Source organism: Polypterus senegalus, chromosome 14 (genome assembly GCF_016835505.1).
Source record: "Polypterus senegalus isolate Bchr_013 chromosome 14, ASM1683550v1, whole genome shotgun sequence".
In the NCBI taxonomy this organism is placed as follows: Eukaryota; Metazoa; Chordata; class Cladistia; order Polypteriformes; family Polypteridae; genus Polypterus; species Polypterus senegalus.
This window is the reverse complement of record NC_053167.1, coordinates 2,647,465-2,660,465: the sequence shown is the minus strand read 5'-3', so window position 1 is coordinate 2,660,465 and position 13,001 is coordinate 2,647,465. Positions and strand designations below refer to the sequence as shown.

Below are 13,001 nucleotides of genomic sequence, written 5' to 3'. Positions count from 1 at the left end.
AGTTCTTGGGATGAAACTGTTTCTGAACTGCGAGGAAAGGCTCTGAAGCGTTTGTCATATGAGAGCAGTTCAATAGACAGCATGGCAGAGGCAGAGTGTGCTTGACGCTGTATACCAATAATTCTCTTTCCGATCAGCTGCTGTACAGCTGTAATTCCACACTCAGATACAATGATATAAATACTCCGAGTGGTGCAGTGAGAGTAATATGGAAAAAGATGATCCGCTGTGGCAACCCCTAACGGGAGCAGCTGAAAGAAGAAGAAGAAGGTGCAGTGAGAGTAACAACACTAAAGCAGCTATGGTATTTAGAATAGTTTGACCATTCTGTGGACCGTTATATTGTTACAGGTTAATTACAATCAGATGCATTAAGCTAACAAACAATATGCGGTCAACTTCAATGTATTTATAAAGCCACGTCAGGGATGTGGATCTAAAAAAGAAAGGGTAACCACACAGAAACAGTAGCACTGCTTTGACGCTGGGTGCCGCCAGTCTGCAAAATCGAGCGCAGAACTTGCGTACACCAGGGTATGAGCTACCTTGGAAATGTGTGTGGCTTTACGCCAAGTTTAGGTTTTATACGTTGCAATTTGAGCGTGGAAACGTTCGTACGTAACATTTCTGTGCGTATGCACCATTTATACATGAGGCCTCAGGTGTCTAACTGCTATATATTGTATGCAGTGGATTCAGAATGTTCTCAGACCCCGTCGCTTTTTACATATTTTATTATGTTGCAACCTTATGCAAAAATCGTTTAAATTCAGACAGGACTAAAATTATGGACGTTCCCCATACTTTATCCCACCTCCTGCTGTAAAACTAAATCGCTCATGTCAGTAACTTTTTACAGACTGGGCATTCACATCTCAGTAAAGATTGCGTAGCCTTTAACTTTCTATAAAAAGTCTGTAAAAAAATAACCCCAGGTTCAGCTAGTACTGTGTGAATCGCTATACAGTGATCCCTCACTATATCGCGCTTCGACTTTAGTGGCTTCACTCCATCGCGGATTTTAAATGTAAGCATATCTAAATATATATCACAGATTTTTTGCTGGTTCGCGGATTTCTGCGGACAATGGGTCTTTTAATTTATGGTACATGCTTCCTCAGTTTGTTTGCCCAGTTGATTTCACACAAGGGACGCTATTGGCGGATGGCTGAGAAGCTACCCCATCAGAGCACGTATTACATATTAAATAAAACTCCTCAATGATATACGATATGCTTCCTGCATGGTGCTTCGCAAACTTAAAAGCTCTAACAGCCCGTATTGATTTTTGATAGTTTGCTTTTCTCTGCCTCACCCTCTGTCTGACATTATCTGCTCCTGACGGAGGGGGCTGTTTTGCTTAGAAGATACGGACGCTCCTCTAAAAAATGCTGAAAAGACTACCTTTACATTGATCCCTTCATTGCGGCGGCTTTATCGCGGTGCTTCGTTTACTTAAAAGCCCAACAGCCCTATTGATTTTTGCTTGTTTACTTTTCAGTCTCTCTCTCTGACATTCTCTGCTCCTGACATGCATTCTTTGAAGAGGAAGATATGTTTGCATTCTTTTAATTGTGAGAAAGAACTGTCATCTCTGTCTTGTCATGGAGCACAGTTTAAACTTTTGACTAAAGGGTGTTATTTCATGTCTAGAGGGCTCTAATAATGTTAAAAAAACGTATTTAGAAGGTCGTAAACAGGTTTTCTATGCTCTAACTGCGAAAATATTAGATTTATAAATAAAGAATCCTACTTCGTGGAAATTTATTTATCTGTCTGGAGCGGATTAACCGCGATAAACGAGGATTTACTGTATAACTGTGCGGAGAATATTTATAAACAATGTGGGAGAGTTTATAAGGGCTTAAAATATATAAAAATAACCATACAAACATATGGGGTTTCTACTTTGCGGATTTTCATCTATCGCGGGGGGTTCTGGAATGCAACCCCCGTGATCGAGAAGGGATTACTGTATCACTAAAATTATAAATGAATTCCCTTATGCACCTCCTGATGTAAAACTGATCCTCTCCGGTTACCCATAGGAAAATCTTGCTTCTTGATGTTTGATCTTTGATGGCTCATTAGACTTCACAGGAATTCTCATGTATGTTTCATTTAAGAATCAACTTTGTCACGGATGTTGCTCTTGAAATTCCTTAGGAGAAACAAAAGGGAGACATGAGACACCACTAAGGTAAAAGGAGTCAAAACTGAAAATTTGGTTTGAAAAACCGGTTATATTTTGTCAGATCTCTCTCTAGTCTTGTTTTAATCTCTTTCGAGACTTCATATTTTTTTATTGGACTGATGCCTTTATCCAGGTGACTTACAACATTTGAGATTTGATTGTTTACATTTCTTTTGGTTTTCTAATTGCCGCCGGCAGGTGAAGTGACTTGCTCATGGTCGCATAGTGGTGTTAGAAAAAAGACAAAATATATTAAAAAATAAAATTAGGCAATACTAATTAACATAGAATAAAAGTAAGGTCTAATGGCCAGGGAGGACAAAAAAAAAAAAATTCCAGACGGCTGGAGAAAAAAAAACCAAAATCTGCAGGGGTTCTGAGGCCACAAGACCGCCTAGCCCCCTCTAGGCATTCTACCTAACATAAATGACCTCAATCAGTCCTCACGGTATTCAGGGTTCACATGGAAGAACCTGATGATGACATAACCTCAGGGTTTGAAGTCCAAAGCCTTACCCACTGTGCCACACCACCTACCTTTTCCTTCCAGAATGAGTATGACTTAACTGGAGCAGAGTAACATAAATTAGAGCAACTAGCAATATTATTCAGAAGAAAGGGCTACAGCTTTGTAATCATAGTGAAGTGTTTTATTGCTCCCTTCCACACATCTCACCCCATATTACTGAGTACACAATGCACATACTTTAAAACTGCAAAATAAAAATGACTTACTCAGAAAATCGGAGCATATTGTGTGATTTTGCTGAGATCTCTGCTGAAACTCATGAGGAGACCCTTATGAGAATCCCAGGGTATTTTTTTTTGGGGGGGGGAGAAATTGGAGAAGCAAGAGACAAAAGACAGTTGTCCCAATTTTATTTCATTCTGATCTCATTGTTGTCCCCAGATGAATCACATCTCTCTTTTCGAGTTTTCCTTCCAATGGGTCACCCTTTAGGCTGCTTACAGTCCCAGTGTGAGTAGCGACCTGACATCCCATCAGAGGTCGGTTGCTGCCTGAATCCTTTCATAAACTCCTTTACAACAGTGTTTTGAAATATGTGAGTTCGGAAAATGAATAAATGAACTGCTTTTTGCATATTGATTTGTATGCTTATGATGGCTTTATTGCCTTTCTCTGCATGCATTATGACTGCTAGTATATCACGACTACAATTCCTCTTTACATTTATTAAATTTGATATTTGGAATGTTAATCTCTTTTATATAACCAGTAATGGCGTACTGCATGATAACGTGCAGCGAATACACTTGACTCCTAGTTTTCATTCTCTTTCTCTGCACGTTTAGCATTCATTTGCTCAGACGTTGATCCGCTTGCCGTTTCGTGAGCAGCTCGTTTTCTCCACTCTAGTGGCCCGCTTTGGTATCTTTTCGTGTTAAAACTGATTAAGTCAGTTTTTGTGTTGCAGTTACTTAGTTCGTTTTTCTTAATTTTTCACTTAAACTGGCACTTAAGTCTTCAGTTTGCCTCAGGAATGATTTAAAATATGAAGAAGTAGAAGAAGAGACGGCAAAAGGGGTGGGAATGAGAACGGTGCCCGTAAGCATGTGCCGCATCGCCACCCTGCTGCGCGCTGCAGACAGTTGATTCTAAAATAAAAATAAAAAGAGTAATAAAAATCATCACCCCGAAAGTGGATAGTAGACGTCACGTAATATACGTGTACCAAATTTCAGGTCAATAGGTCAAACGGTTTGCGAGCTACAGGTGATTTAAAATCCTGAAAAGACAAACAAACAGCCACGGTAGCGTATTATATAAGAAGATTTGACAAATGTAAGATGTTTGTTAAAATAATTTGTTTGGGTTCAATTTCAAGTTTCATTTTAACCTACTGTACTTTTCCATAGTGTAAATGTTTTAACTGTTGCCTTTATTTTCTCAAGGGAATCGAATTTTGTTGAATTGTAACAGCCTTTGGAAGAGACTACTGGAGCATTATATGAAGATGAACTCTGTAATAGATCCAAAGGAATTTAGAGTCCTGCCACGTTGACAACAGAGGAAACAACAGAAGAAATGAAAAACGACTAGCACAAAACTGCCAATATATCCTTGAGACCAAGGAAATTTGGGACCAATTTTTAAGAATGTTTTTTTTGCTGATCATCTGCAATTGGTGGTCTTAGAGGCACACTTCTATTTTTTTCAGAGCTGAATATTGAATAAACTATTTTCTTATTTGTTGTGACAATATTGCTTTTATGTAATTTTTCATCCATTGTACTAAGTAGTACAAATGTTGAATAATTTTTAAGAATGAAAATGTACAAAAGTTTCCTCAGATCCTATCAGACTCTGATACTTAGGGTTCAATCGTTCACCACGCCGATGACATAATTCACAAAACTTCTCTGTGGCAACCAAAGAGACGGCTACTGTGTCACAAAATAGCGGCGACCAAAAGTAAACAAATTTAATGAAAAACTGTTTCAAAAATATGCAAATGAAAAAAATGTAACAAAAGAAGAAAAAAAAAATTAAGAAAAACATGAGCCTGAGAAGAAATCGTGACCATTGATTTCCAACTCTTGCACAGACAGGATGACTTTGGACCAAATCAAACTCATCACAGATTGCTATGACTGAGCCACTGTGGATGTTGCTCTACGGGACTGGCAGTCACATGCATGAACCACGACTCTTCACGACTCACTAAGATTGTGTAAATGAAGGCAAAAAACTGAAAATTGCTGGAAAAGTCATAAGAGGTGGCAACGTCTTACTGAACTATGCATGAGAAAAAAATCAAATGCAACAAATTCGGCGAATCATCGCCAGTTTCAGACCAAAACGATCTGAATTGCAATAAACCAAAATTAGGTGTTTCCTCCTATTGGAGATCAATGTAACTTACCAAATGTATTCATTTTTGTTTAGTGTGTTACAAGTACAATTTTACAGTGATAAGTGGGTTATTTGACAGGCATTCATTTATTTGTGCTTATCACTGCTGATTGTTTCAATTGCTGGTTGTGTGCTACTGAAGGGGTAACAAATAAGTGACTGTCATACTGTAGCTAATTTGGAGTTTGCGCCTGATCTCGTGAACAGAGATGATTCCTGGCCTGATCCCAATACAGGTAATCTGCTGTTCTGTCCAACTGCCTCAACGCAGAACTGGGTTTGTAAAGCAGATCAGCATGGAATCACCACAGCTTTGTTTCTGCAAACGTGTTCAGACCTGGGCATTGTTTAAACTCATACCACATTAGCCAGGGTGTAAGTTAAAATGTAATGTTTTGCTAATTTAATAACTTTTTACTTTTAAACAAGGTAAATTAATTTAAACCTTAATGAGGAAAGCACTTTTGGGACAACGTACTTTTATATTTTTTTAAGTAGCTGTTTTCTAATTGACCAGGAAACATGAAATGAAAAAAGACTACTGATGATTTCTTTGTCTATTTTTATTAAATTGCTTTCATCACCCTTTGATTGTTTTTTGTGGTTTGTCAGACTGCCTTCTCCTTGTGAACAGTATTTTTCACTCTTTACTGACCCAGTATTGTACAAGTATATCGTAAGTATGCTGTAAGAAGAGGATACACTTAAACTGATATTTTAAATTAATTTTGGCTTACACTGCAAAATAAAACCAGTTGAAAGAAGCTCATGTCTTAGTGAGGTTTTTGATGATGGTCTTCCTTCCAAAGAGACAGACCCATGATGACTTTCTACAGGTGTGGAGTGAAGTCATTTAATTGGGTTTGCATATGCCTTTGTAATTGTTTGATTTCTTAAATTATCCACTTCATGTCAGGATCAGAAATAATTGATATGAATCTTTTTTGTTATGCCTGATGAAGAAATGAAACCACACTAGTAAAAAGAATATACTGTAATTTTGCACTTGGGAGATAAAGTCTTTTTCATTAGGCAAAAGGTTTGACAATCAAAGAAAAAGACAAGCAAACTTGTACAAATCAAGGGACCAAAAAAGTCCTAAATATGGTCTAAAGCCATTTCCCAAACCAAATCTAAAGCTGTTTGTCACATACATTAAATACAGAACAATGTGCAGTGAAATGCTTAGTTGCCTTGATTGACTGTGCCTTGAGACGAATATAAAGGGACAATAATAATACCTACCTTAATAAATTTAAAATTCATAAACAAAAATCATGCTACTTGGCAATTTATTCCATGTGTCTATAGTTCTTTGCATGAAGAAAAATGAATATTTCCAGCTACTGCATTTTTGTTAAAGAATTTATTTTAAGGTACCTGCCTTGGATCCACTCTACTAATTCTTTTTAGAATTTTAAACGCTTCAATCATGTCACCTCTTAATTATTTTTGCTAAAACTGAAATTGTTCAACTCCTTCAATCTGTTCTCATAGTTCATACCCCTCAGCCTAGTCATTCTTTTCTGGACTTTCTCTTGTGCTGTTATGTCATTTTGGTAGCCCAGGAACTAAAATCGCACACTGTACGCCAGGTGAGGCCTTACTAATGAGTTATAAAGTTTAAGCATGACTTCCCTTGACTTGTATTCCACACATCAGGATATATACCATAACATCCCATCAGCCTTTTCAATTGCTTCTTGTTTTAGACAGAGAAGAGTTCACTGTGACTACCAGTTCCTTTTTATACTCTCAAGTTTCAGATCTCTCATTACGTATTCAAATGTAATATTTCTACTTTCCATGTGTAATTCTTTATATTTACTTACATTAAATGCCGTCTGTCCAGAGCACATTGTTCCACAAGTCCTGGCTTTTGCCAAGCTGTTCATGGGCAAACTTTAGTCTTGCCTTGATGTTCCTTCTGGTCAGCAAAGATTTTCTCCTGGCACACTTCTTTCTTATGGTTGATTCCTGCACTTTGACATCAACATTAGCATGATTAGCACCTGTAAGTCCCATGAAGAAATTTTGGGTGTCCCACAGATTTCTTTCAGCAAATTGCATTCTAAATTCTGCAATGTGGTGCTCACTAACTGCTCAAATCATTCTTTATGCAGCTGTCAGTTAATTCAAAATGCTGCTGCAATAATTATTACAAGAACAAGAAAGTGCTAACGCATAACTCCAGTTCTTAAGTCCTTACAATGGTTCCCGGTTAAGTTTAGGGCAGATTTCAAAATCCTCCTTTTAACATATAAAGCCTTAAATGGCCAAGGCCCTGTTTACGTATCTGAACTTATCATCACTTACAAACCAGAGTGCACATTAAGATCTCAAGATGCCAGGATTAATATAATAGCAGTAGGAAGTTGAGCTTTTAGTTGCAGGGCCCTGAAGTTGTGGAATGGTCCGCCTGCTTCTATAAGAGGTGCCCCTTCAGTCTCAGCTATTAAATGCTAGCTAAAGACTCACTACTTCAGTTTAGCATACCCTGAGTAGAGCTGCTGTGCATACTGCATCTCCGTTGTTAGTTATTAGTACTAAAATATAAGTCATATGTAAACTGTTACTAACCCTCCCCTGTTCTGTTTTTTCTTCTCGGTTTCCTCACGTGGCACTTGGTGCCACTGCTTTACTGCCAGGTTGTTTGCCTGCCAGAAAAAGGAACACTGAAATCAGAAGGGTCCTTTCATTAGATTGGCCGGCCCAGCACTGAATCAGCTGTACAATGGCCAATAGGGAGGCGGCTTGTTGCCTGAGGGCTCCAGGACTCTGCCTGTGTCTGGTTTGTCTGACTCCTTTTCTATAATCAGGCAGTGGTTCTACAATTAGCTGAAGGACAGATAGTATTGATTTCGATTTATGCTCATTAGTTTCTACTTTGTTTTGATGTATTTGAACAAATCTGCATCCTCACATGTGATAGTTCTGTATTTAGTGAGCGGTATAATCTTTTCTTGCATTTTACCTTGTTGTTGTACTGTCGGATTGGCCACCTACCTCTGTGAGGAGGATCACTTGTGTTCTGTTTTGTGTGTCATATTTACCCCATTTTTTGACTCTCATTGCAACCCCAGCCTACCCAGAATTTCCTTTCCGAAGATTACTTCCATTTTTTTTTCTCACTCCGCAGTATTTTTTGGCAGCTTTTCTTGTTTTTTTAGGGAGTCAAGGTTGGGGGTTTATCAAAAGACTATGTGATTTGGGGCTCTAAACGAAATAAATTGTTGTTGTTGCTAAACTTGCTGGAGTGTCCTGTCCCAGATAAATTAGAAGTTGTCTGAAACTTTCTCCATTTGTAGATGATCTTACAGATAGTGGGGTGGATGATTTTGTATATTCTGGAGATCTTTCTAACTCCCAGGCATCTATAACCTTCTTTCTGAAGGCCTCAGAGAGCTCTTTTGATCTGGGGAAGAGGATAAGACACACTTCAACAACAAAGAGAAAACCACACTAAATCTCTGAGGTTTAAATGACAAAAAGTTCAGAGGAAGTCCTGTCTAATGATGTTGTTATCATTTACAACTCATCTTGCATATATGATTCATTGAGAAAATGTTTGCTTCAGCTCGTTCAATTATAGCCTAGTTGTCGCATTGATACTGTTGTTGTCATTCCTCCAGTCTGCTCAAGCGGTAGGGTTAGTTTCACTGCTGTTCTCTTTTCCTTTATCCAAAATAATTAATTGTTTTTTTGCTCATAGGCTTTGATTGGGGGATTCATGGGATTTGGATTTAAGGGGATGGGATGTGACTGGGGAGAGAGATGCCATGTGGGTAACACTCTCTTTCTTAACTGGCTCGTGTTCACATTTATTGTGTTTACATTTGCAATAAAAAAAAGATCCCTTAGTGAAAAGCATTTCACTGCAAATAACAATTTCTCATCATTTAGTCAATGAGTCAATCAGGAACATTAGCTTTATACAAAGACACAAAAATAGAGAGAAAACCTGATCTGTGGAAGGTGGTTATATAAATAAGGCTGTAAATCGATTCTTAAAGGTTGTAATTGTAATTCTATCATTAAATGGTAATAAAATGTAAAGCTATGTTAAACTGGCAACAGAGTGGAATAAAACTGAAGGGTCTGGTTCCTCCAAAACTATAAAAGAATGTAGTTTGGAGCAGAAAGCTCACTCACATTTACAACAGACAATAAAGACGGCAGCATTAACAATGGAAAAATGCTTTCTAATGCAAAACCATTCAGGTTAGTCCATGTGTTGCTTCAGCTTAGCCACAAGGTGGGGCTATGACATTATATTCTGAACTTCTCAACATTGCATTTTTAAATTGCTTGGTACTATTAACATCAAAGCATAGTCTTATATTGGTGTTTGAAACGTATTCTTGGATTTTTCTAAATGACTCTTCTAATATCAACATGTTTTAAAGATAATATGTAAATCTTTGAAATATTTTAACGTTTACTCACTTACCTCAAATTAAAAATATAACCCCAGGTGATGTCACTTGCAGAAATTCTCCGATGATTCTGCACTTGAGGGTTTTACCGATAAGGGGAATGAGACAGAGGAGAGGAGTCAGGAGGAGGACTTTGTTTCTTGGTAGAAAGAGAGTTGTTTGCATCTTAACATCAGGAAAACCAAGGAACTGCTTATCGACTTTCACCACACCAAAGAGCCTCTATGTCCGGTCACTAGTCAAGGAGTGGATGTACAGGTGGTCTGTTCCTTGACACCAAAAGTACTTGGGGGTCAACATCAATGACAAATTGGACTGGTCTCAAAACACAGAGGAACTATATAAGAAAGGCCACAGCAGGCTCTTTTTCCTTTGGAGACTTCCATCCATCCTCTTCCGCTTATCCGAGATTGGGTCAGCAACTTGAGAAGAGATACCCAAACTTCCCTCTCCCCGGCCACTTCTACTAGCACTTCCAGGGGAATCCCAAGGTGTTACCAGGCCAGCTTAGAGATATAGTTCCTCCAGCAATGTCCTGGGTCTTCCCTGGGGCCTCCTCCCGGTTAGACATGCCCGAACACCTTTGGAGACTGTGCTCCTTTAATGTGGGTAGTGACATCCTTCACATTTTCTATAACTCTTTGATGGCCAGTGTCATTTTCTATGCTGTGGTGTGCTGGGCTGGTAACATCACTTCAAGAGAGGCCCACCTAATTAACCGGCTAATTAATAGGGCAGGCTCAGTTATGAGATGCACTCTGGACCCCCTGTAGCTAGTAGTGAAGGACATAATTAAAACAAAACTGAGTACAATGCTGCACATCCTCTCTGTTACACACTAACACTGAGGACTTTCAGCCAACAAATCATTCAGCAGAAGTGTGTCAAGAAATGCTATGGGGTTCCTTAATACCAGAGACAATAGTCTGCATAAGGCTACACTGTGACTTGGTCTGACAAGGCAGAAGTTTTCTTTTCTTTCTTTTTAAATGGTCTACCTTATTGGTTATTCTTGTTCATGTTCAGACCAAAGTGTATGTGTGTATGTGTATTTGCTTTTTATTTAAAGAGCTTCTGTATAAAGCCAAAGTTCCCACTGGGGACAAATAAAGTTCTATCTATCTATCTATCTATCTATCTATCTATCTATCTGTCTATCTATCTATCTGTCTATCTATCTAATAGTGTCTTATCTATCTATCTATCTATCTATTATATAGTGCCTTTCATATCTATCTGTTATTAGTGCCTTTCAAATCTATCTATACTGTATATCTAGGTAGCAAGCTGATCTAGTTAGAATTTTGGACAACCATTTTTGTTATTCTGTATAGAATATGGAATTAAATAATTATGCTTTAGGTGCAGGGATTTCTGCACTTTAATATAAGTATACTGTATGTGTAACAGACTGCTGGACTTACAAGTATAAGTGGGCTTTATCAGTATTACTAGTATCACCGGGTGACGTACTCTGTGCTGGAAAAAATGGCAGTAAATATATTACTCCTGGGAAAAATTCTGGCCCCAATCGAAAATTCCACTGGCTAAACTTCCTGTGGATTCGGATTCTGCATACATTTGTCAAGTTCCAAAAATGTCTCCTGGGGGCACTATCCTAATAACGTGCAAGTGCAGTCAAATTTTGGAACAAATCATAGCCTGTGCTCTTGCTCTGAACTGATGGGTAACCTCTGGAAAGCTTGGTGAAGGTTCATTGATGTTGGTTTGCATACTAAACAAACAAACACACTTTCAGCTTTATGTATTAAAAAGACTTAAATGTCAACAAGGAGGGAGTATTTTTTAATATACACTCTGCTATAAAGGTGGCATGGAGAACCTCACATCACATCTTGTCATCATCTTGATTTCAGATCTTAAGCCTGTTGACTGTGTTTGTGGCCTATGGGTTTCTAAATGCTCTGTTAAGGACTGACGAAGCCCCCTGGGACAGTGGATATGAGAATGTTATGTTATTTTTCTCTGTTGAACATCTTCCTCACTGTTGAACATTAGAACAGTCTCGATGAGAACAGGCCATTCAGCCCAACAAAGCTCACCAATCCTATCCGCTTAATTCTTTTACAATAAGGATGTCTAGTTTTGAAAGTCCTTAAAGTCTTATTGTCTACCACGCTACTTGGTCGCTTATTCCAAGTGTCTATGGTGCTTTATGTAAAGAAAAACATCCTAATATTGGTGCGAAATGTACCATTCACAAGTTTCCAACTGTGTCCCCGTGTTCTCGATGAATTCATTTTAAAGTCACAGTCTCAATCCACTGGACTAATTCCCTTCATAATTTTAAACACTTCAATCGTGTAACCACTTAGTTTTCTTTTGCTTAAACTGTAAAGGCTCAGGTCTTTTAATCTTTCCTCATAACTCATCCCCTGTAGCCCCTGAATCAGCCTAGTTACTCTTCTCTGGACCTTTTCCTAGCATTGCTATGTCCTTTTTTGTAGCCTGGAGACCAAAACTACACACAGTACTCCAGATGAAGGCTTACCAGTGTGTTAGGTTGAGCAGAACCTCCTTACATTTGTACCCCACATATCAAGGTGCTATATAACCTGACATTCTGTTAGCCATCTGATAGCTAGGCCAATATACTGTACTGGAAGTGATTGTGTGTCCAATAATGTTCACTGGAAATTTTTGTGGCAATCATATCCAGAGATGTGATTTTCTCAGGCGTCTATTGTTCTGGCTGGAGTGAGAAGGCAGAGAATGAGCAAAACAAGACCAAGAGATGAAAGAAAAATTAAAATCAAATAATGCAAGTTGTCAAAATGAAACCAAAAGCACCAAAGCCAAAACATTGACCAAAGATAGGACTTTAAAAGACTGGCAAAAGTTCTATCTCTGTAAAGTGTTTTTTGAAATAACTGCACACACTACAAAGGAGTATATTGATATCCAAAAACTTGAACACTAAGAGAAGTGCACTGCCATATTATTGTACTGCTTATGCAAGATGGCAGCAGTTTGGGGAGAAAATGAAATTAGGAGATGACACAGAGAAGTTAGAAGTGGATTCAACTGAGAAGGCAATATTATAACAACAAAGCGTAGGGGTGTAGTCAGAGAACAGAGCGGTAAGACTGAAGCCAGAAAATACACCATGTAACCAGAGCCAAGAAAATCTTAAAGGAATACTCTACCCAAAATTAGCTGGAGGTGTCAGAGTTAAAGATATTAAGAGTCGCATTGGGTGTGACGAGGATGGACTCTCAACCCAGCTTCCTCCTGTGGTATAGCAGGTCCACAGCTACCTTCAGAAAGGTCAGTTTTGATAAATAATCACCGCACTCGCGGCTTAGCGAGGGGGTGTGGTGGTGTGTGGCCGAAGCAGTTCCTGAAGAGTTCGTGATGTGGGCGTTTGTCACCTAAGTGCACAGGTGATAAGTGGTCCGCATCCGTAATTGTTCCCAGGAGCCACGACTACCACACCTCTTCATAAATAGAAGCACGAGTCAGCTAAAGGGAAAAA

General features: G+C 38.6%; 1 protein-coding gene across 3 annotated transcripts in view; it reads left to right on the top strand.

Moving 5' to 3' along the window:
• The window catches only part of helz2a (helicase with zinc finger 2a), a 120,447-nt gene extending 114,789 nt beyond the window's left edge, over positions 1-5,658 (top strand). For all 3 annotated transcript variants that reach the window (XM_039776603.1, XM_039776602.1, XM_039776601.1), the window contains one exon: positions 4,109-5,658. In XM_039776603.1, the coding sequence (XP_039632537.1) occupies positions 4,109-4,218 (110 nt within the window). In that variant the 3' untranslated portion in view covers positions 4,219-5,658. The remainder of the gene's footprint in view (positions 1-4,108) is intronic.
• Positions 5,659-13,001: the final 7,343 nt, after the last annotated feature.